General features: G+C 41.8%; 1 protein-coding gene across 3 annotated transcripts in view; it reads right to left on the bottom strand.

Annotated features, from left to right (window-relative positions):
* The window catches only part of LOC145348394 (potassium channel subfamily T member 2), a 693657-nt gene that overhangs the window by 248965 nt on the left and 420984 nt on the right, over positions 1-23708 (bottom strand). For all 3 annotated transcript variants that reach the window (XM_080196607.1, XM_080196608.1, XM_080196609.1), the window contains one exon: positions 6126-6237. In XM_080196607.1, coding sequence (XP_080052733.1) covers positions 6126-6237 — 112 coding nt within the window. The remainder of the gene's footprint in view (positions 1-6125; positions 6238-23708) is intronic.

Here is a 23708-nt window from a genome sequence, read left to right as displayed (position 1 = left end):
TTTTCAAGCCCTCTAGTGTGGCCATCATGACTGGTTGCCATTTATGGAGACCAGTAGTGAAACTTACCTAGTTCATACTGCTCCCGTAGGTCAGAGAGTTGCTGGAGCTGGGAGAATCTGGCTCCAAACCAACCCTGCAAATTTAAGTGGCATGAACCAGATTACTTCAGGGTGTAGGAGCATGATTAACCTTGCCATGGCCCCACCACTGTGATTCTCCGGCCTTAACGCGATTCGCACATGGGCCAGAGCATCATGCCCTACATGTTTCAATGCTATTCAAACAAAAAAATGCAAATAAAAGCAAAACAGTTTGGAGTTAAATTCTCTGCCTAAATTTTGATTAAATGCAGGTTTCATGACTTAAGAATTTATGAAAGTTACATGAAATACTTTGGGTCAATCAGTTCTTTGGAATAAGAATGTCTTTGAGAATCAGTTTGCTATAACACAAAGCTAAGAACATAGTGCAGAAGACCTTTATAACATAACGCCTGAGAAAGATGACAAAATAAAGCCAGCTTAGTCACCACATTTTTTTTCTTATTGTAAACTCTGCAGGTTAGTGAAGCCTTCACTGTTTACTGATCATCTTAGAAGTTACCCAACATTTCCTTATCTGCTTTTCACACAGCTGCTCAGTGTGGAATTATAGCTCGACCTTTAAATCTGGATATTATCAGACAAACCAGAATTCAAATCAGAATTTATAACTGAACTAACCTGTAAAACGTGGAGAAGAATGTTAGACTGACAACTACGCCACACTGCCAGTGCCCCTAATTCCCGCAGCCCCATCCCTTCCCCCGGCTGCCCCAGTCCCTACATGTCTTCCAGATGTCCTCTGCTGAAGGTAGGGCTCCATGCCCTGGGATGATTATCCATTCTCAGTCCCAATGGGTCCCAGCTGACCTTCTTCTGCTGTGTTGCTCTTAGAGGGATAATCACCACACCTGTGAGAATACACTTGGCTTTTAACGAAACAGCATTGAAAATATTGCTTTTCCCAGTTGATTTTAGAAAATAAAGCTCAACAGAAATCCTGAAACATGAAGCACAACCAGATGTTGAGGCGTGGGTGTTGCCTGAATGAATGCTGATGCTCTGAGGCGGAATAGAGCTTTGTCAAGATTGAGGGATTATCATTAGCAAAACATATCTAGTCTTGCGTTGAACACTGACATTATTTGCTGGAGTGATAAATTCTCATATGGCTTAACTACTCACTTCATCTGTGTTTTTTCTGTAATTAAGAAAAAGGCTATTTTCTGGTTTTCATGATTAGATGTGAATCTATTAATGAGATCGCCTTTGCTGTTCTTATGTATTTGAAATCTCACAGTGATTGCAGCATTTTTTTCTGTGTCTTCTGAAATCTGGATAGACCACAAACTCAGCAAAGGGTAAGGCACTGATGGCAATTGGTATTATCACTGAAAATGGAGGCGGATTCTGCAATTTGATCCACAACACTAACTGCAATAACTATAAAATTCTCAACCACATCTTTGGCTAACATGTTTGAAATAGCTTAAATTCAACAAACAAATCATTGGGCCTGAGCCACATTAGAGTGGCAGTCAGCATCTGATGCCCATTCCATGCCCAAATCCTAATCTTAATTTTTGTTCCCAAGGTGTTTCGTCCATTCTTCGACTCAGGCCATGCAAGATCCAAGCAGTGCAGTACGTCTTCAGAGTCTAGCATTGGAATGCAACTGAGTTGAAGTGAAGGACGACATGTCCCTTTTTTTTTACAGCACTAGCTGCCGCAAACCACATAAATAAAAGGTCCAGTGAAGTTTAAAGGGTTGAAGGGTGGTCTGAGGAAGGTGGTGGGTTGGGGGGCCCGGAGATCCAGGGTACGAGTGGTCAGGTTTAGGTCAGGCTTGGTGGGGGTCCTTGGGCCGGGTCCAGTCAAACCTGGGAGGTGGTCAGATGATCGTAGTCCCTTAGTGTTTGGGGGGTTAGGGGGGCGGGGGGCATGGGGTTCTCTGTGGTGAAGTAGTTGGGCAGAGTGTGGATAGACGGAGGCTTAAAGGATGGAGAGAGGGAATCCAGGGGAGAGGGAATCCAGTGGTGAGGGGGAGCCCCATGGTGTGGTTAGTCAGTGTGATTAGGGGAGGAGTCCCCTGCGTCCATATAGTATTCCCCCAGAAATTAGAAGTGCTTCTAATCCTCCTAACTTATTCTTGGTAACTGTTGATGTAACCCAGTCAGAACCATCCAGACGTTTGTGACTTAAATTGCAGTTTTGGATGTTCCCAATGCAAATCAATTAACATGAGGAAGTGTGCACGTCTTGGTAATTGCTTTCAAACCTCACCTGGGAACGATCGAACAGGATTTCCCAGCACATCTTTGGGGCACCCATCCCTAAAATGACACTGAGCAGCTTGGAAGTTGCTATCACAACGGAACTGGAAATATTGGTGGCAGATGTCCATTGAGAGAGCTCAATCGCTGGCCAACCCCACTGCTGCCCCTCCAACACCAACTCCTCCCCCTCCCCCCGCACCCGCACAAAAGCATTCCCCAGCCAGCCTCAACATCCCCCATCCTGGTGCGCCCCGATCTTCAGTGTCTCTCCCCCCACACACCTTGGCAGACCATCCACCGGGAGACAGAACAATCACTGGCCTTCCTACAGCCCCCTCTGATCCCAACAGAGTAGCATCAGTACCCCCACCCCCCCCTCACATCCCCACCCCCACCCCTCACCCTCTAGGCTCCGCACACTATAGGCTCTGCCTCTTGGTCCTACCCCTTGATCTCTGCCCCTTGCCCCCATCCCTTGCCCCATCCCTTTGAACCCTTAGCCCCTGCCCCTTTGGTCCCTACCCCGTTGACGCTGCCTGTTGCCCGATTGGCAGTGCCAAAGTGCCCCCTTGGAATGGGCATTTTGCCCCTTGGACAGTGCCGGGGGCTCATGCCCAGGGGGCAACACCCCCCACCCGCATGTGGGGATCCCCAATTGTCCTCCCCACTTCAGTGGGGCTAGTTCCCTGCAAATGAGGAGCTACCCTAAACCCCGCTGGCGTGAAATACTCCTGGCGGGATGGATGATGCTATCGGACCCGTGCCGAGCCCAATAATCACGTTTAAAATACATTAAAAACTGATTTAAATTAGTTACCTCTCTTCCCGCCGCTTTCCAGTGCGGTCCTGACTGCACCTGTTCTCCGGCTGTAGGAGATGCGCACACTTCGGGAACACATGTGAATCCCGTGAAATGGCTGACATGCGATTCTCCCATCCCGACGTGCTAAAAAACGTGCATCAGGATGGGAGAATGGGGCCCATAGATTCAGTTCGCACGCAAATGAGTAACACTTACAAAGTACTGAGCTACTTGCATCTTCTGGGTAAATTACAGGAGCTTAATTTCCCTATGTTGCAAGGGTGACTATATTGTAAAAGTACTTGTCCTGAGGTCCAATTAGTTTCATTTCTTTCCTTTTGCTCAAGGATGTTTAACCGATAAAGGACCTGACACCTGAATCATAAAGATGGCAGGCAAAGCTTTTCAGGACACACAGAAACACAAAAAGAAAGAATTATCAGCAATTGCTATTAGAACATAAGAACATAAGAAATAGGAGCAGGAGTAGGCCAACTAGCCCTTCGAGCCTGCCCCACCATTCAATAAGATCATGGCTGATCTGTCGTGGCTCAGTTCCACATTCCTGCCCTCTCCCCATAACCCTTAATCCCCTCTCTCATCAAAAACCCATCAACCCGCGTCTTAAAAATATTTAGCAAGGCAGCCTCCACCACTTCAACGGGCAGAGAATTCCAGAGATTCACCACCCTTTGAGTGAAGAAGTTCCTCCTCAACTCTGTTCTAAACCGTCCCCCCTTTATCTTAAGGCTAAGCCCCCTAGTCCTACTATCCTTTCTGAGCAGGAAGAGTCTCTCCACCTCAATCCTATCCATCCCATTCATCATCTTATACGTCTCAATGAGATCTCCCCTCATTCTTCTAAACTCTAACGAGTACAAGCCTAATCTATTCAGCCTCTCCTCATAGCTCAACCCCCTCAACTCCGGCATCAGCCTAGTAAACCTCCTCTGCACTCCCTCCAAGGCCAAAATATCCTTGCGTAAGTACGGCGCCCAAAACTGCACACAGTACTCCAGCTGCGGCCTCACCAATGCCCTATACAGCCGCAGCAAGACCTCCCTACTTTTATATTCAATCCCCCTCGCGATGAAGGCCAGCATCCCATTCGCCTTCCTGACCACCTGCTGCACCTGCAAGCTGGGTTTTTGCGACTCATGCACAAGGACCCCGAGGTCCCTCTGCACCGTCGCCTGCTGCAGTTTTTCTCCACGTAAGTAATAATCTTTCCTACCATTATTCCTACCAAAGTGGACCATCTCGCACTTGCCAACATTAAATTCCATTTGCCATTTCCTGGCCCATTCGCCCAGCCTATCTAGATCCTTCTGTAGACTCTCCCCACCCTCCGCACAATTTGCCTTTCCACCAATTTTGGTATCATCAGCAAATTTCGACACCCTACACTCGGTTCCCTCCTCCAGATCATCTATATAAATGGTAAATAGCTGAGGCCCCAGCACCGACCCCTGGGGCACTCCACTAGTCACCATCCGCCAATCTGAATAGCACCCATTGACCCCGACTTGACCCCGACTCTCTGCCTCCTATTTGACAACCAGTCCTCTATCCACGCTAACACCCTACCCCCAACTCCATGCCCCCTGACCTTGTGCAATAACCTCCTGTGAGGTACCTTGTCAAACGCCTTCTGAAAATCAAGAAAGACCACATCCACCGGCTCTCCTCTATCCACCGCCCTAGACACATCCTCATAGAACTCCAGTAAATTTGTCAGACACGACTTCCCTTTAACGAAACCGTGCTGCGTCTGCTCTATCAAGCAGTTCCCCTCACGATGCCTCGCTATTTCCTCCTTGATGACGGATTCTAACATTTTACCTACAACAGACGTTAAACTAACAGGCCTATAATTCCCCGCCTTTTGCCTGGCACCCTTCTTAAACAACGGCGTAACATTAGCTGTTTTCCAATCTTCCGGCACTTCCCTGGAATTCAGCGACGTCTGGAAAATAACCACCAAGGCATCCACTATCACCTCCGCCATTTCTTTCAGGACCCTTGGATGCATTCCATCCGGTCCTGGGGACTTGTCCACAATCAGCCCCTCCAGTCTGTCGAGTACCACCTCTCTAGTAACAGTAATGTCATCGAGACCCTCCAGTCCTACCACCTTTCCATCTCTAACATCCGGCAAATTATTCACGTCCTCCTCCGTGAAGACCGAAACAAAAAAGTTATTCAAGACCTCAGCCATATCCCCATCCCCTACCACTAAGTCCCCCTTCTCATCCTCTAAGGGACCAACGTTCACCCTAGCCAGCCTCTTCCTTTTTATATATTTATAAAAACTCTTGCTATCCTTTTTTATATTAAGCGCTAGCCCAGCTTCATAGTTTCTCCTACCTTTCTTTATCAACTTCTTTGTCAATCTTTGTTGACATTTAAACCTCTCCCAATCCTCTTCTCGCCCACCACTCTTAGCTACTCTAAACGCCTCCGCTTTTAATTTAACACTTTCCTTCACCTCTTTCGTTATCCACGGCTTATTACCTCTTCTTCTACGGTCCTTTTTGACCATCGGAATAAATTTCTGCTGAGCACCAAGAAAGATCTCCTTAAAGATCCTCCACTGCTCCTCAGCAGACCTACCTTCCAACGCACTCCCCCAGTCCACATTCGCCAATTCTTCTCTCATCCTACTGTGCTCCCCTCTGTTCAAACAAAGGACGCATGTCTGGGAACCTACTTTCTCCTCCTCCATCTGCACCAGAAACTCCACCATACAATGATCACTCTCCCCAAGAGGATCCTTCACCGCAAGTTCCCTAATTCTACCTGCCTCATTACATAGCACCAGATCCAAGATAGCTCGCTCCCTCGTCGGCTCCAACACACACTGTTCCAGGAAACTATCCCGGCAGCATTCCAAGAATGCTGATGATCTATCCACATTTTTTGGAATAACCAGCATTAGTTCATTATTTATGTAAAATAATAAATGCAAATTTCACAAAATTTAACAATTTAGAACAAATCCTCACCTTCTCAAGTTTGGACAAAGCCAGTGAATAGCAGTCTTTGGCTCTGAACTGCATAAATCGCATATTGGCTGGATGAGTCAATTCTGTGATAATACTGAGACTGGAGAATAACCTACATGCAGAAAGGAGACAGAGATGACATAATTGGTAATTATTGGCTTCCTTACACACCAAGTCAACTAGAATTCCAAAATGCAAACACAGGTATTTATTCTCAGAAGGATTCAAACCATGATCTGGTGGCACCTGAAGAAACAAAATACCACTGTAACCCATCTATTTATTTATAATCAAAACTGATAGTAGCCATAATAATATGCCCATTATATAAATATAATTTACCTAAACTGATTGGCAAACTGTCAATTTCAATAATAACATGCACATCTTTGGCACAGAAAAAAACCTCAACATTTCACAAGTTTTTAAAAGCAGGGAAATAGGTTTTAAAGGATTAAAAGCAAAGGTTAAACTGGTGTCTTAAGTGTGAGGTGTGCATTGGGGATGCATAGCTGGAGACCATCAGTTAAGTGAAATGGGATAAACTTATAGACAGAATTGGAGCAGTATATGAGAACCATGAGATTCATTTGTTGGGGCATGGGGAATCAGTTAAATTGGGAATAGCAGTGGATAGTTCAAGGATGATAACAGTGCTTAACTTCATGTAAATGAGGATAAAGTTTAGATAAGTCATTATGGAAGATGGAGGCTAACAATGTGGTAGTTCATCATAGAATCCCTGCAGTGCAGAAGGAGGCCATTTGGCCCACTGAGTCTGCAACAACAACAATTCTACTCAGGCCCTTTCCCCACAGCCGCACATATTTACCCCGCAAATCTCTCTAACCTACACATCCCCGGACACTAAAGGGCAATTTAGCATGGTCAATGCACCTAACCCACACCTCTTTGGACTGTGGGAGGAAACCGGAGCACCTGGAGAAAACCCATGCAGATACAGGGAGAACGTGCAAATTCCACACAGACAGTGACCCAAGCCGAGAATCGAACCCAGGTTCCTGAAACTGTGAGGCAGCAGTGCTAACCACTGTGCCACCGTGTCGCCCTCCTAATTGGAGAGGACAATATTGAGGTAACAAAATTATAGATTATGCTTTTGGAAGCGACAAGGGAGAAGACATAGGATAGGATTTTGAGCCCTTCTTGGGCTAAGAATCAGGATAGCGAAAGCTGAAATAGTCTTGCAGACCACTGTACTAGTTTTCCAGCACTTTCTTACCCTTGGCCATTTTTGCACATCAGGATGGGGGATGTGGCAGGTAACCAATAAGGTTTATTGATGATCTCTTAAGGCTCACTAAAGGAGGCTGAAACAGGGGAAAGTTCAGATGCCTGAAGTCAACCTCCAGTGGCAGGTCAGGGCACTACTGTTGCCAGCAAGCCTAAAGAATTTCCCTGCTTGCTTGGGTGCTGCAGCAGAGTACAACTGCCTTGCAGAGGGCACTCCCACCCACTCAACATTAGTGGCCTGGCTGCTAAAGCCGATATTTTAATTTTTTTTTCCAAAGTTGGAGCATCTGTCCATTTTAAAACATCCTTTCCCTTACTTCCTATCCATCAGCTGCCCCTTTCAAGGGGGAAGGCCTCCGATTGACCCTCCAGCATTGAGATTTGATCTGCTGTCCTTAACTGGACAGCAGTCTCTGGCCATTAATCGGCCAACCCAGGGAAAATCACACTGAGTGACTGTTGCCCACATTGCAGGCTTCTGACCCACAATTCAGCCTGACAATAAGATTCAGAAACCTGCAGGAAGAGATGTGAGCAATGTTTCAAACACGAAAGAAACCAATCATGGTTAAGGAGTTCAAATAAGAAAGTGCAGGTTGAGGTTGAGCAGTGTGCTACAGTTAACTTGAGATGGCATTTAAAATCCTGATCCAGTCATAACAGGACAGGGAAATCTTGCTGGCACGAAATCTTGGTCATGATAGGGCTACAATGTTGTCGGCCTCACTCACTGAACCACAATATCTATAAATGTGGCTTCCTTTTGAAAGCAATGTGACCAGTTTGAGAGAAATCCGGTCAGGGCTTTGTCCAAAAAGTAGACAGCAGGGGAAAGATAAAGGAAAATGACAATCATGGTATTGAAGATAGTGCAAGGGTCAAGTAAGAAGAAATTTTACAGCATCCCAAATGCAGCATCTTCCATCTTCAATGAATTTCTACATAGGTGGTAGTTTTCTTTTGCTTAAGTATAACGTTTAAGAGATGTAAGGCATTTGTATTTTAGATATCCATGATTTGCTAAACAGCGTTCAGTCTAAGCAACAGCACATCAAATTGAGATTTGCGGCGCATTTTCTTTATCCAACACTCAATAACATGATGATTGACAGAATAGCTGCAGTTATCTGAGAATGTTCCCTTTGTTTATGCTCTATGTAAGTATTTGAAAGTATGAGTAGATCAATTTAAATTGAGAAAATATTTACCCTCAAAGCAAAGTGTAATTTTTTTGTTAACAAATCTGAACTGTGTGGCTAGAAATAGCACATTGTTGCAGGTGAATTGGTTCACGCTAATTTACCAGAAAGTTTTGCCATTTTTAAACTTGGAAGTGAAATCAGAAGTCATGTATCAATAGAATGTATCACTGTTAGTTCAAGATGTTTGCATTTGCAAATGAGATTTGTTGTTTCCGGTGCTTTTGAGATTCAATCCTTTAGATGTTGCTGTTTGGAAATTGGAAAAGGCCAGTTTCAAAGGAGTTGGTTGCATAACGTGAATGACCAAGTTTTGAGTAATTGACTGTGGTGTAAGTGTAACATGTTGAAACCTGAGCTTTCGATAGGTTTTGTAAATAGGGACATACAATACAAAAGCCAAGAGTGTTTTTTTAAACTACATAAAGCAGCTTGATCCCATTGTGACTAAGGTTCCTAATTCTGGGCACCTGAAGGATAAAGTTAAAGTTTATTTATTAGTCACAAGTAAGGCTTATATTAACACTGCAATGAAGTTATTATGAAATTCCCTTAGTTGCCACACTCCGATGCCTGTGCGGGCCAATACACCTAACCAGCACGTCTTTCAGACTGTGGGACGATTTCGGAGCACCCAAAGGAAATGCTACACAAACAGTGTCCCAAGTTGGGAATCAAACCCAGGTGACTGGTGCTGTGAGGCAGCAGTGCTAAACACTGCCATCGTGCCACCCCGGATGTGAGGGGGAAGAATTAAAGTCAGGGAATAAGGGATCCAGAGACAGGCGGGGCACCAGGGCCCATGAGTTTGCTCCCTGTCTCTCTGTGCAATGTGGGCAAAGTACATGTGACTTTGACGGTTAACTTGCAGTCATGGCATGTAAGACCACTGCAATCTTATGCTGAGTCAGCTTTGTTAATAAAGCTCATTTAAGGCACACCACATTGGTCTAATAGAAACCAAATCATCTTTCCTTGGTCTATTATTAAATTTTGCAATTTTTAGATACATTTAAAATGTTTGACATGGTAACATTAGCATAACTGATAATGTCATATTTAAGTTTTCAGGATGATATAAAGAAGGTCCCTTCTGGAATACCATAATGTCATTACTGAATGGACAGAAATGAAACTAAGAATATAAATGACTTTTGTATTCTAAATTAAGCCCTTCAAGGATTTCAGTTCATCTTTGCTCTCTGTTCTGACTTAGCTGTGTAACTTTGCAGAAAATTGAAACATGTATATTATACATTCACCTTTCCTTTTTTTGACAAGTAGTGAACCTTAGGCCAATCATTTCATACATTATTAAGTCCCACACTGTGAGTGACCCTTCTTTATGCTTATTGGACAATTTGATTACATTATCGCTTTTCCATTATTGGAGAGGATTGCTACCAATCTTCTCTAATTAATTCCATAATTTATCATGGCAGCATGACCCGAGTGGTTTTTAAAGGATATAACAGGTTCAGTTCAATAAAATTCCTCATGCATTTGGCCAATTTCTACCTCATTCCCCATTAATATTTGAAATCACTTTGTATTTGTATGTAATGCACGTAATGGGATGTATTCAAAGAGACCACAGTCTATCCACTGGCCCAAAGTAGTTTAGTGCCCATCATTCTTCCATTCTAATAGCTTGTGATAACATTTTCTGGAAAGAGTGAAAGGCTAAGGGAACACTTAGAGTGAAGTACTTTCTTCTTGTTCTGCTTCTTATATAAAAAAACTAAAAAAAATTGAAATAGATGTAGAAAGGATTTTCCATTCAGTGAACCTTTCCCCTCCTGTGGACATCTCCATATTCGATATGCACTTACTCTTGCTATCTACTATTCCATTGATTTTTCCTGGTCTGGACAGAAAGTCAAATGGCAGGTCTCTACAGGAGGGGTAATGATTCACAATAAATCAACTTGAAAAAAGTTCTTGGGGGCTATACTACATAGATCCTGAAAACGTGTGCTTGGATCATGATGCACGTTTATTCATGTCTGTTCATTACGTTGCAGATTGACCACTAACTTCAAGCTGCTGTTTATTTCCATGATTTTTGCTTCCTGCTAGCTCAAAGGACGTCATTTATTCGTCAGATGCATTAGCAGGCAACGAATAGCGTGAGCTGATAGGAAAGCAAAATATTGCGGATGCTGGAAATCTGAAATAAGGACAAAAAGTGCTGAAGAAATTCAACAAGTCAGGCAGCAACTGTGAAAAGAAACAAGAGTTAATGTTTCAGGTTGATGCTGCAGGATAAGGGCAGCATGACTGTTGCAAGAATACTGAGGATGAACTTACATCATTCACTGCCTATGATCTCACAGAGCAACAGAAATCCATTTCACTTTGGATACAGTTCAGAGTTTACACATGGCATCTGCAAAGTGTTGTTTGTGCCTGTCAATGACACTCTGCAACAGTGAGAAACTTATAATTCTAACAAAGTCGCATGATCACTCTCCTTGCTGATCTTTGGCAAGGTGGAACGAAAGCTGGTTAACTCCCCTTCAACTGAAGAACTCACGTATCTCCTTTATGCAAATGTTGATGTTAAACTGCAAGATGCTGCAAAATATCTCCAGCTCTAGTCAGGGAAAAGAATGGAATAAACTTACTCGCTAAGAAAACCTTCACAGTCCCTGACTATCCCATCTCTGCCATGCTCTTAAGGGGCAGATTTGGCAGAAGTAGGTGGCAGGTTTCAGGACGATGTCCTTATTGAACGACATCACACTCCTGACTTGTGTCTTGTAGATGGTGGACAGGCTTTGGGGAGTAGGAGGTGAGTTACTTGCTGCAGAATTCCTGGTCTTTGACCAGCTCTGGTAGCCACTGTCTCAAACATTGTTCCTCACTGAGATTTAGGTAAGAGAATTGCTCTCTGAACACCATGAGCAGACATTGCCTCCTGCTCAGAGCTCTTTCCCTCCTTTTCCTTCTCCATGTTCCAGCAATTTGTCCTGCTCTGCATGGCTGATACCTTTATCCATACTTCTGTTCTATCTGTACTTGATAACTTCAGTGCTCTGCTGGCCAGCCTTCCATATTACACCCTTCATAAACTTGAGCTCATGCAAAACTCTGAGACTGTACCCTGACTCACACTAAGTGTATTCACCCGGTTCACGTCACTGATCAATTTTATAATTTTTATCCTGTGCTTTACATACCTCATGGGGTGTGAGCATAACTTAAAAGGCAAGCACTTTTTGCACATACAAACCACTCTTGAACCGAATAGTTTGCTTGCTTGTTAGGCTATAACAGAGGACAGTTAAGAGTCAACCAAATTGCTGTGGATCTGGAGTCACATGTATGTAAGGACATCAGATCTACTGCCCTAACAGACATTAGTAACCAGGTGAGGTTTTATCATTTTATGAGCAATGGTTTCATTGTCACCATGAGTTCCTCAGGATAGTGTCCTAGGTCCGAACATCTTCAGCTGCTTCATCAATACCTTCCTTTCATCATAAACTGAGAAGTGGGAATATTTGCTGATGACTGCACAATGGTCAGTACCATTTGCAACTCTTCAGAAGCACTCTATGCTCAAATGCAGAAAGGCTTGGACAACATCCAAGTTTGGACTGACAGTGACTGGTAACATTCATACCACAAGTGCCAGACTATGACCATCTCCAACAAGAGAGAATCCAACCAGCTCCTCTTGACATTCAATGGCATTACCATCACTGAATCCCCCACTATTAACATACTGGGGGTTACCACTGACTCGAAATTGAACTTGATTAGCCAAATACATACTGTGGCTACCAGAGTCATTCAAAAGCCAGGAACCCGATACCAAGTAACTCACCTCCTGGCTCCCCAAAGCCTGTCCACCATCTACAAGGCACAAGTCAGGATGGACAAGTCAGTGATGGAATACTCGCCACTTGTCTGGATGAGCTCAGCTTCAACAACACTCAAGAAGTTTGACACCTTCCAGAACAAAGCAGTCCTTTTGATTGGCACTCCTTCCACAACTATTCACTCCCTCCACTGCCAACACACTGAAGTAGCATTGGTGTGTACCATCTACAAAGTGCACTGTAGGAACTCAGCAATGCTCCTTAGGCAGTTTTAAAAATGGGGGAAAATTAAGATTACAAAAAAAGTAAAAACAGGGGGTGGAGTTTTCCAGTCTCATCCTCTTTATCTACCTTACTAGTTACATCTCAAAAAACTTCTACTAAATTTGTCAGACAAGATTTCTTTTCCATAACTTAACTTCATCTGGTCACACGATTTTCATAATGGTTTATTATGATTTTCTTAATATTAGTCACAACTTTCCCGATGATGAATGTCAGACCAACTAGTTTATAGTTCCCAGTTTATTCTACCCCTCCTTTCTTGAACAGTAGTATTACAGTTGCCAACTTTCAATTAAATGAGGCCATTCTGGAATCTAGGAATTTTTGAAAATTCATAACCAGTGCATCCAAAAGGAGGTCGGTAGCTCAACATAGGATCACATAAGATGCTGAGGTTGTCAACAGACTTCTTACACATCTTAATCACTCAAATTGCTAGTTAATCTGTATGAACAGCAGCTATTTTATTCAGACAGCTGTTCAGCATTCAGGACTGAGCAAAACTTTGTTCTGATAGGGCTGACTGCCAAATTCCAAAAGGTCAATTTGCAGACTGGGATATGGTGGAGGTGGCAGATGGCAGCAGGCTTCCAATCACCATGATAAATGAATCAAGAATAAACCTCTCTTCTCCATATGAACATAAAGATAAGAAACAAACATGCATTTAACTGCATTTTGCTTGTGTTTAAATCAAAGTAAATCAGTGTGTTTAAATAACATTTGTTCGCAAATACTCAAACTTTAAAAATGTGATGTATTTACCGATAAAATACCAGAAACAAAATTGGCCATATTTAAAAATAATATGATATCAATGTATAATGCTAATATTCAGATAAACTGTCATTACAACAAAATCAATTGAGGCAATTATCAAATTAAAGTATATTTAATTGTAACTGAAAATCTGAGATTTTCAAGCAAACTAGTGTAACATTTTTAGCACCTTTTTGGTGTCAGTCTTCAAATTTAATAAAGCTGTAAGAATAATTGAGATTTGTGGAAGTGACCGAAGAAGGTATCTTGCCACTTTTCTTCATCAACTTTGCAAGCATTTATTGTTCCATTTCTATTCTGGAGAAGAATACATAACCCAGCCTGCAGGTGCAGCAGGTGGTCAGGAAGGCTAATGGGATGCTGGCCTTCATAGCGAGGGGGATTGAATATAAAAGTAGGGAGGTCTTGCTGCGGCTGTATAGGGCATTGGTGAGGCCGCAGCTGGAGTACTGTGTGCAGTTTTGGGCGCCGTACTTACGCAAGGATATTTTGGCCTTGGAGGGAGTGCAGAGGAGGTTTACTAGGCTGATGCCGGAGTTGAAGGGGTTGAGCTATGAGGAGAGGCTGAATAAACTAGGCTTGTACTCGTTAGAGTTTAGAAGAATGAGGGGAGATCTCATTGAGACATATAAGATGATGAATGGGATGGATAGGATAGAGGTGGAGAGACTCTTCCCACTCAGAAAGGACAGTAGGACTAGGGGGCACAGCCTCAAGATAAAGGGGGGGCGGTTTAGAACGGAGTTGAGGAAGAACTTCTTCACTCAAAGGGTGGTGAATCTCTGGAATTCTCTGCCCGTTGAAGTGGTGGAGGCTACCTCGCTAAATATTTTTAAGACGCGGGTTGATGGGTTTTTGATAAGAGAGGGGATTAAGGGTTATGGGGAGAGGGCGGGAATGTGGAACTGAGCCACGACAGATCAGCCATGATCTTATTGAATGGCGGAGCAGGCTCGAAGGGCTAGATGGCCTACTCCTGCTCCTATTTCTTAAATTCTTATGTTCTTATGTTTTAACATCATAGGAACCAAACAGTTCACTATACTGAATCACCATTTTTGTGAGGGGTTTAAGACTGGGGCAAAGCATTGTTAATAATACCACTGATTATGGTTTGGAATACAATCCAATTCTAATGATAATAAAGGTAAATCTCAAGACTTTTAGAAAATTCCATGCAGGTGCAGAAGTAAAATTGGTCTAGGAACCTCTGCCTAATAAAGGACTGATTGGCCAAAACCAGTCAGATTCCTTCATAATCTGAGGAAGGCATGTTACTCATATTTCAATGAAATCATTAGCTCTTCTCATTCGAAGATTGATTTGTGGTGTACATGAATTTGTAAAAAAAAGTTAAATATTCAATTTACTAATTGTCCTTTTAGAGTTTATAGACAGTCCTGTCCTATCTGTTGAAAAAAGTGTGGTCGCAATTCTAGGGAATCTAATGAGAAAAATCTGTCCAGAATACTTTACTTTTTAAACGATAATGAAATTCATAGACACCTGGTCTTGTGGATTTACCTTTATAATTTTTGCTTTAAACGATGGGACTTTGAACGTTAATGACTAATTCTGAAGATTAAGTCCCCTATTCTCTCACACAGTTTAAGCAGATGGGCTGGAAGTCTATGGTCTCTAAAGGACTATAAGTAAAATGAGTTTGATCAGTCATAACGTAATGACTCATGTTAAAGCCTTGTATAAAATCTGGCAAGTCCCACAGTAATTGCCATTTTTTCTCACATAAATCATAGGAATGCAGCATTTGGGAAACATAAAATCTGCATTTAGTGCCGTGTGAGTGTTTTTCTCATTCCCTGGTTGAGGAACATTGCTGGGACAATGTAAGGAGAGCCCTGCACTCCATATGACCCAAGGCATAACATAATTCAATTTGACAAATAAAGTGCATAATTAACAATATTCCTGATTAGTGGTAAAATAAATTAATTATCCAGCAAAATGAATCATTTCATAATTTGTTTTAAAACCAACATCCATTAACAAAAAAATCACCCTTCAGTATAAACAGTATGAAGACAGGTTTAACTTATGTTAAAATGAATAATTGTTCTATTTCATTGTGATAATACATACTATAGGAAAACACTGCTTCTGTGTTGGCAAACTAGTTTATCATCTTCATTTCCTTTTGTTTTAGAAAGGTGGAATCTTACACTTAAAGTACACCATTCAGGAGTGTTAAATTATAATTACATTTCTTAGTTACTCAGAAGCAATAAAAAATCATTAAAGGCTTTTAACTAGAACTGGAATTTATTAATCAAAAGTCTAAGTAAGGGCACGTGAAGGTGAAAACAAACTTGCATGTCAATTTTATGAAAAAAATATTCCCTATTATAGGAGATAGGGTGGCAGGTGTCCAACAATGCTGCCTCAGTGCCAGGGACCCGAGTTCGATTCCCGGTTTGGGTGACTGTGTCGAGTTTACACATTCTCCCCATGTCTGTATGGATTTCCTCTGGATGCCCTGATTTGCTCCCACAATCCAAAGGTGTGCTGGTCAGATGCATTGGCCATGCTAAATTTTCCCTCAGTGCGCCTGGACAGGCACCAGAGTGTTGCAACTAGGGGATATTCACAGTAACTTCATTGTAGCATTAATGTAAGCCTACTTGTGACACTAATAAATAAATAGATAAACTTAGATTCAAGTTACAAATTTACTGAATGCATGTAGAGTGTTTCTTGAGTAAAAGATAGCCAAGTGTCACCAACGAGAAGACTTTTGGATGCTGGTACAGAGCTGGTACATATGGAGTCAACCAATGAGAAAAGTAAGGACATATTGGGTCAATTGACCTATTTTTGTTCCTTGAGCTGTATGAAGTACTACAGTGGTAAACATAGCATAAACACGTGGGCTTTGAACATGACAATGCTAAGGAAGAATCATTCATCCCGCATTGGCATATAAGATGCATTAAGTAGGCCATGGAGATGTGCCACTGTCCTCCAAGATGGTGGCCTTCTACAAACACAATAGCTTGACCAAACAACAAAAAGATCCCATCTATATTCCCATCTTCCACTATATATAACTACTTTATCCACCTATTCCAGTCAATCCACCTAATGATGAGTAAAGTGTGGTGGCTGAAATGTTTAAGCCTATCAATTCTTCTAAGAAACTCTTTTAAGATAACAACTGCTCGTTACAGGGCAAATTTTAAATAGTGAAACTGTTAAGTTATCTTACTCAAAGTTAGGAATCAGTTCATCGCTAATGTGACACAGCATACATTTTAACTGCTTAAAGGATTCAAAACATCTAGAGTAAAATAATATTTTCATTTGAAAGCTTTTAACATTCATGTTCATCAGGATGAACAATATTAATTCTGGGAATGCGATGTAATACTTTGGTTAGCAAAATTGAAGCCTAGGGGATTAAAGAGATTTAAATCAGACGGTCGTGGTGAACAATTGTTTTTCAGTCTGGAGGCAAGTGTGCAGTGGTATTCGACCCACTGCTCATTTGATGTAGATCAGTGCCTTGGACTTGGGCATACAAGGCAAAATGTCAAAGTTTGAAGATTATAGAAGACTCAGAAGTTAAGGAGGATGACAGAAACACATTTCAAGGGCACATGGATAAAACATGCAGACATGTGGTAGCTGAACTTTAACACAGATACATGAAGTGACTCATTTCTGAAGGAAGAATGAGAGGGTACAACATAAACTAAATGGTACAATTTTAGGTGCAGGCGATCGAGAGCTTACATACAGAAGTCTCTGAAAGTAGCAGGACAAGTTGAGAAGGCTGTTAAAGAGGCACATGGGAACATTGGCTTTATAAATACAGGTAGACAGCACATAAGCAAGGAAGGCATATTAAAAATGTATAAAACAGTGAGTAGACCCTAACTGGAACATTGAGGTTAATTTTGACCACCACATTTTAGAGAGGAGAATAACACGAGGAATGAAAAATTTTAGCCGCATAAAGAGACTAGAGAGACTCATAATGAACTGTTAATTCTGGGAAAAGAAATAAGTGGAGATTTAATAGCAATGTTCAAAATTCAAGTGTTTTTCAACAGAGTAAATAAGGAGAAACTGTTTTCAAAGGCAGAAGAGTTGGTCATCAGAGATTTAAGAGTACCTGACAAAAGAACTAGACTTGACATTAGCGGAGGGGAAAAACTTTTTTTTTAATTCATTTGTGGGACATGGGTGTTGCTGGCTGGCCAGCATTTGTTGCCCATCGCTAATTGCCTGATGACAATCTGAGAGTCAACCACATTGCTATGGCTCTGGAGTCACATGTAGGACAGACGAGGTAAGAACTGGTCTGGAGTCCTGACCTGGACTGGGTCCAGATTTCCTTCCCTAAAGGACATTAGTGAACCAGATAGGTTTTTCCAACAACTGGCAACAGTTTCATGGTCATCAGTAGATTCTTAATTCCAGGTGGTTTTTTTACTGAATTCAAATTTCACCATCTGCCATGACGGGATTCAAGCCCAAGTCCTCAGAACCTTAGCTGGGTTCCTGGATTAATAGTCAAATGATAATACCATTAGGTCATCGCCTCCCCATGTAGCAAGTTGTTATGCTCAGGACGTGCAGCCTGTAAAGGCGGTGAAGGCAGATTCAATAATAACTCCCAAATGGAATTGGATAAATATTTGAATTTTAAAAATTTGCTCAGATATGACAGAGCATAGTGAAGTGCAAATATTTGTATAGCTCTTTCAAAGAGCTGGCACAAGTACAATGGACTGATTGATGTCCATCTGTGCCATATTATTCCAGGGTTTTAATAGAACACCTTCAATTTCAGCATCAAGCACTTTCAAGTCATGCTGACACTGTGACCTCTCTGAATGATGGAGCTGAATTAAGAATGGTCTTATGTCATCAACTTATACCTCCTAAGAATTGGATTAATGCCACCCTAATTCAGCTCATATGGGACCCTCACCACCAATTAAGGAGATTTTTAACCCATTATTGTGCGCTAAATGCGAACTCTTTGACAGATTTGAAAAGTCATGATGTGCAAATGCCAGCGTTGGACTGGGGTAAACCCCTAACCCCAAAAGCTAGTGGGTTTACTATCAAATAAACTTGTTGGACTTTAACCTGGTGTTGTGAGACTTCTTACAGAAATGAAAAGCCGGTGAATTACACAATTATCAATACATTGTATCAACAAATAGATCAAAATTTCTACTTCTATCCATCTACTTTAAGCTTTCTCTAGCACTAAAAATTGAAGAAAATATGTTCTGTGGAAGTGAAGGAAGTTGGGATGGGACTTGATGAAACTATAGAATCATTTGAGAGCAGAAACCAAAATGGTGAAGGAACTGGCCTTGCCAACGCTTTTTCCCCAGAGTGAAGACATTAGCATCCCACCTCCAGGGTCCTTAGTCAATCAAAGGGAGCAAGGGGGATGTAGAATCCATCATGTCAATGATTGTTTTAAAGTGACCAGGACTTGGTTTAGAATGGCTCCACAGCACTTGCATTTTGAGGCTGCAAGAATGGAGAGGAGACCGGGGATAGATACTCAATGCATGTGTCACATAAAGCTGGATTTAATTGGGGCGGGCATGGCATGACGATAGGCCAGAAAGCCTAGGGCAACACCATGTCTGCAGTTCAGTGGAGTCCTAGTGAGGTATTATGTCCATTGTGCAGCAAATTAGTCAGGATTCCTGCCTCTTTTTAAAGATGGGACCTCTCTAAATGACAGTACTGAATTATTAATGGTTTAATGTCATCAATTTATTCACACTAGGAACTGGATTTGCCTCCCAGACCTGCTAATCTTCAGTCTCAGCAGTGCCCCGGACACAGTGGTTACTGTCAATAGAGTCAGCAACGCAAGCTCTCCTCATAAGATATGTCAGTTTGCAATTCTCCAGGACCTATGGTGGTGGTTAGCAAGAGCTAGTGGGTGTTGCAATGAGGTGGCCATTGCGCCAGTGGAACCCTGTGGGCCACAGAATTTCCATTCAGAATGAGCCCCAAAGCCACAGACAGGCTGGCAAGATTTACTGGGCAGTTTTCCCATGTGTTAGAGGCCTCATCCAACACTAATAAAATGAATGATGTCCTTCATTGGCTACTTAAGTGGCACAATTGGCCTCTGAGTGGGAGGGATGTCCTCCACATTCGCCACTGCTGGCATAATGCATACAAAGTGGCAAAGATTAGTGGGAAACTAGAGGATTGGGAGGGCTTTAAAGGTAAACAGAGAGCCACAAAAAAACTATAAAGAAAAGTAAGATGAATTATGAGAGTGAACTAGCTCAGAATATAAAAACAGATAGCAAAAGTTTCTACAAATATATAAAACGAAAAGGAGTGGCTCAAGTAAATGTTGGTCTTTTAGAGGATGAGAAGGGAGATGTAATAACTGGAAATAAGAAAATGACTGAGGCATTGAACAGGTATTTTGTGTCGGTCTTCACAGTGGAGGACACAAATAACATGCCGAAAATTGATAACAGGAAGGCTATGGCAGATGAGGACCTAGAAACTACTATCACAAAAGGGGTAGTGTTGGGCAAGTTAATGGAGCTAAAGGTAGACAAGTCTCCCTGCCCTGATGGAATGCATCATGGTACTAAAAGAGATGGAGCGGGAAACAGCAAATGCACTAGTGGTAGTTTACCAAAATTCTCTGGACTCTGGGGATTCCTGCAGATCGGAAAACAGCAAATGTGATGCCACTGTTTAAAAAAGGAGGTAGACAAAAGGCAGGTAACTATAGGCCGGTTAGCTTAACTTCTGTAGTAGGGAAAATGCTTGAATCTATCATCGAGGTGGATGTGTAGGGATGAATTGGACATAAGGCAGGGAGCGATGTTATGATGGCCACAGGGCATCTTTACTAGATCTCCCCATGGATCTCAGAGTACAAATGAATGGAGGCTCACCTAACAGGGAAGAAGCAGCGGCAGGTTAAATCCAGCTGACTCCACTCAGGCCGGCAATATTGTGGATAAATCTTCTACAGTGCCAGAAACATATTAATAACTTTGTACTAGAATTATGCTGCACAAAGTAAAACATCAAACCACTGTGACAACATCCTGGAAGGGAAAACTTCAGTACACTTAAGAGTCAAATTGGGAACTGCCTTCCAACTTACACTATCAAAATTGTTTCAAAATACACCAAAATTTCTTTGCATTGATATAATGATGGCCATTAAACTTCAGCCTTGGATTATTCACGAATATTTCCCATTAAAAACAATAGAACACAGATACAAAACAGATATAACAATTAAGACATGGCAATCAATATTCAAATACAGGTCTCGGTTAATCATTACAAGGATTTCTATGTCATGTGCCAATGTATTACATATGGATGCAAACCCTCAAGGTAATCTCCTCAATATTGTTAGCTAAAATTCTTAGTTGTAATTCATGTTACCACATTAGGAATATGTTATGATCCCCACAGGGGAGCCACAAACCAAAATAATCAAATTTACTGAATGACCTCTAAAGAAGAAATAACCAACAAGATGTCACTATTTGCAATATTTATTTTACCATGAATCTGAATCAATGTGAATTAACAAGGAAATTATACTTCAAATAAAAAGACAAATTTCACTTTCACTTCAAGTATTCAATAAAACAAAGAATATTGAATGCAATCACAAGCATTTGCATCACGCCCTGCACAAAAATGGCATTGAGTAGCTACACAGTTCCATAATACACTGCTCTTTATTCATGCAGGATAGGTATGAATACAACAGCAATCACCTTTGAGTTTCATGGATATGATTATCAGAAGCAAAGCACACTTCCACTAATGTTCCCTCCCTTGAGTCATGACAGTTCCAGAGTCCTTTTTTCACTCAAACAATTAATAATACCCTAGTTCACAGTTCATCCATTTCAGGGAAACCAACCAACTTTTTAATATCTCCAAGCTATTCACACAGTTACACATGTTTTAGACCTTTGTATCCAGCTCACACAGTACCTCCTGGAATTCCTGTCTCCTTTACTGCCAAACAGAAAAAAAGGAAGTAATTTGCTTCCTCACTTCACAAGAATTGTGTGTTCTCCTTTCTAGTTCTGTCTGCTTTATCTTTGTGTCTACATATGCGGGCAGACCTCCTTCAATCTCCAGCTCCTCAATTTGTAGCCCTCCTTTGTGTCTGCCAGCTTCATGGCTTCATTAACTTCCTTCCTGTTGGTACTGCTTCTAGACCAAAGATCACCAAGTCAAGTGGCGCAGCACAAAAGTTAGAACTGGTCTCTTTATAATTGATGAAAACTGAAAGTAATTTACCGAACATTTTTAAAACCAATTGTGGATTCCTTAGACACATGAAAGAAATTACAATTTTTCCTTACTGGGCTACTTCTAAGTCAAGGATCCTCACAAATGCAAGATTTGATTTATTATTGTCACATGCATTAGTATACAGTGAAATGAATTGTTTCTTGTGCGCTATATACAAAGCACACCATTCATTGAGAAGAAAAGGAAAGAATGCAGAATGTAGCATAGCTAAGATGGAGAGAAAGATCACTTAATGTGAGATAGGTCCATTCAAAAGTCTGATGGCAGCAGAGAAGAAGATGTTCTTGAGTTGGTTGGTATGTGACCTCAGACTTTTATATCATTTTCCCAACGGAAGAAGGTGGAAGAGAAAATGTCTGGGGCGCATCAGGTCCTTAATTAAGTTGGCTGCTTTGCTAAGGCAGTGGGAAATGTAGACGGGGTCAATGATTGAAAGGCTAGTTTGTGTGATGGATTGGGCTATACTCATGGCCTTTTGTATTTTCTTGCAGTCTTGAGCAGAGCAGGAGCATACCAAGCTGCGATACAACCAGAAAGAATGCTTTCTATGGTGCATCTGTAAAAGTTGGTGAGACTCGCAGCTGATATGCCAATTTCCTTAGTCTTCTGAGAAAGCAGAGGCATTGGTGAGCTTTCTTAACTATAGTGTCGGCATGGCAGGACCAAGACAGATTGTTGGTGATCTGGACACCTAAAAACATGAAGCTTTCGACCATTTCTACTTAATTCCCATTGACGTAGACAATGTTCTCCACTACACTTCCTGAAGTTGATGACAATCTCCTTCATTTTGTTGATATTGAAGGAGAGATTATTGTCATTGCACCAGTTCACCAGATTATTCTCTATCTCATTCCTGTACTCTGTCTCATCATTGTTTGAGATCTGACCCACTACAATGACATCATTGACAAACTTGAAAATCAAACTGGAGGGGAGTTTGGCCACACAGCCGTAGGTGTACAAGGAGCATAATAGGGGGCTGAGAACACAGACATATCGGGCACCAATGTTGACGATGATCGTGGAGGAGGTGTTGTTGCCTATCCTTACTGATTATGGTCAATGGGTTAGGAAGTTCAGGATCCAGTCACAGAGGGAGGATCCAAGGCCCAGGCCATAGAGTTAGGAGATGAGTTTCATAGAAATAATGATGTTGATGATGTTAATTGGTTGTTATGGGCTACCTATTCTGCAATCACAAGATTCAGGGAATGGATGATAGCAATAGTAGGTATGAGGGAGCAAAGACCTATGGCGTGCAACTTCAACGTGCCAGTTTTATTACAGGATCTAATTAGCATTAGCATGCATCTTGCTGAGTAGCTTTGCCTCTGGGAAAAAGAACATAACGACATATGGACATCAGGGATATATATTTCCCTCTCTGTCAATCAATTCAATGCTCTTTCTCCTCCATCTGAAAATACTGCCTTTGCAAACTGAGTAAAGTAACTAAACTTCCTCAGAGACTAAGGAGGGGGATACTTGAAGTTCTAGAGGTCCAACTTATGATTACAGTTACTTCCTTCTATTGACCCATGCTGTTACAAGTTATGACTCCTCCCTGGTATTCCATAATGGAATACCTTCGTTCTCTGAATTGTAATAGTGGCACTATCATGACAGTCTGAGAACTTTGGGGCTGACCATTTCACTTCCTTAACATATTAACGCACAGCCCTTTAAATAAGGAAGTGTCTCTGGAATCATCAACTGGTTTTAAGAATGTTTAGAAAAATGCTTCCAGTTTTCATCTATTGTAATTTTCTTGCTCCACGTGACCTGCTGATCTTTGATCTGGAAGCAATACCAACAGGAAGGAAATTAATAAAGCAAAGTAGCTGGCAGCCACAAAGGAAAGCTACAAACTGAGGAGCTAGAAACTGAAGGAAGCACTTACTCCACCTCTTCCTTCAATT

The sequence above is a fragment of the Carcharhinus amblyrhynchos genome, chromosome 9 (genome assembly GCF_965287045.1).
Source record: "Carcharhinus amblyrhynchos chromosome 9, sCarAmb.v2.hapA, whole genome shotgun sequence".
NCBI lineage: Eukaryota > Metazoa > Chordata > Chondrichthyes > Carcharhiniformes > Carcharhinidae > Carcharhinus > Carcharhinus amblyrhynchos.
The sequence above is the reverse complement of the archived record's forward strand: the minus strand, read 5'-3'. Positions and strand labels throughout refer to the sequence as shown.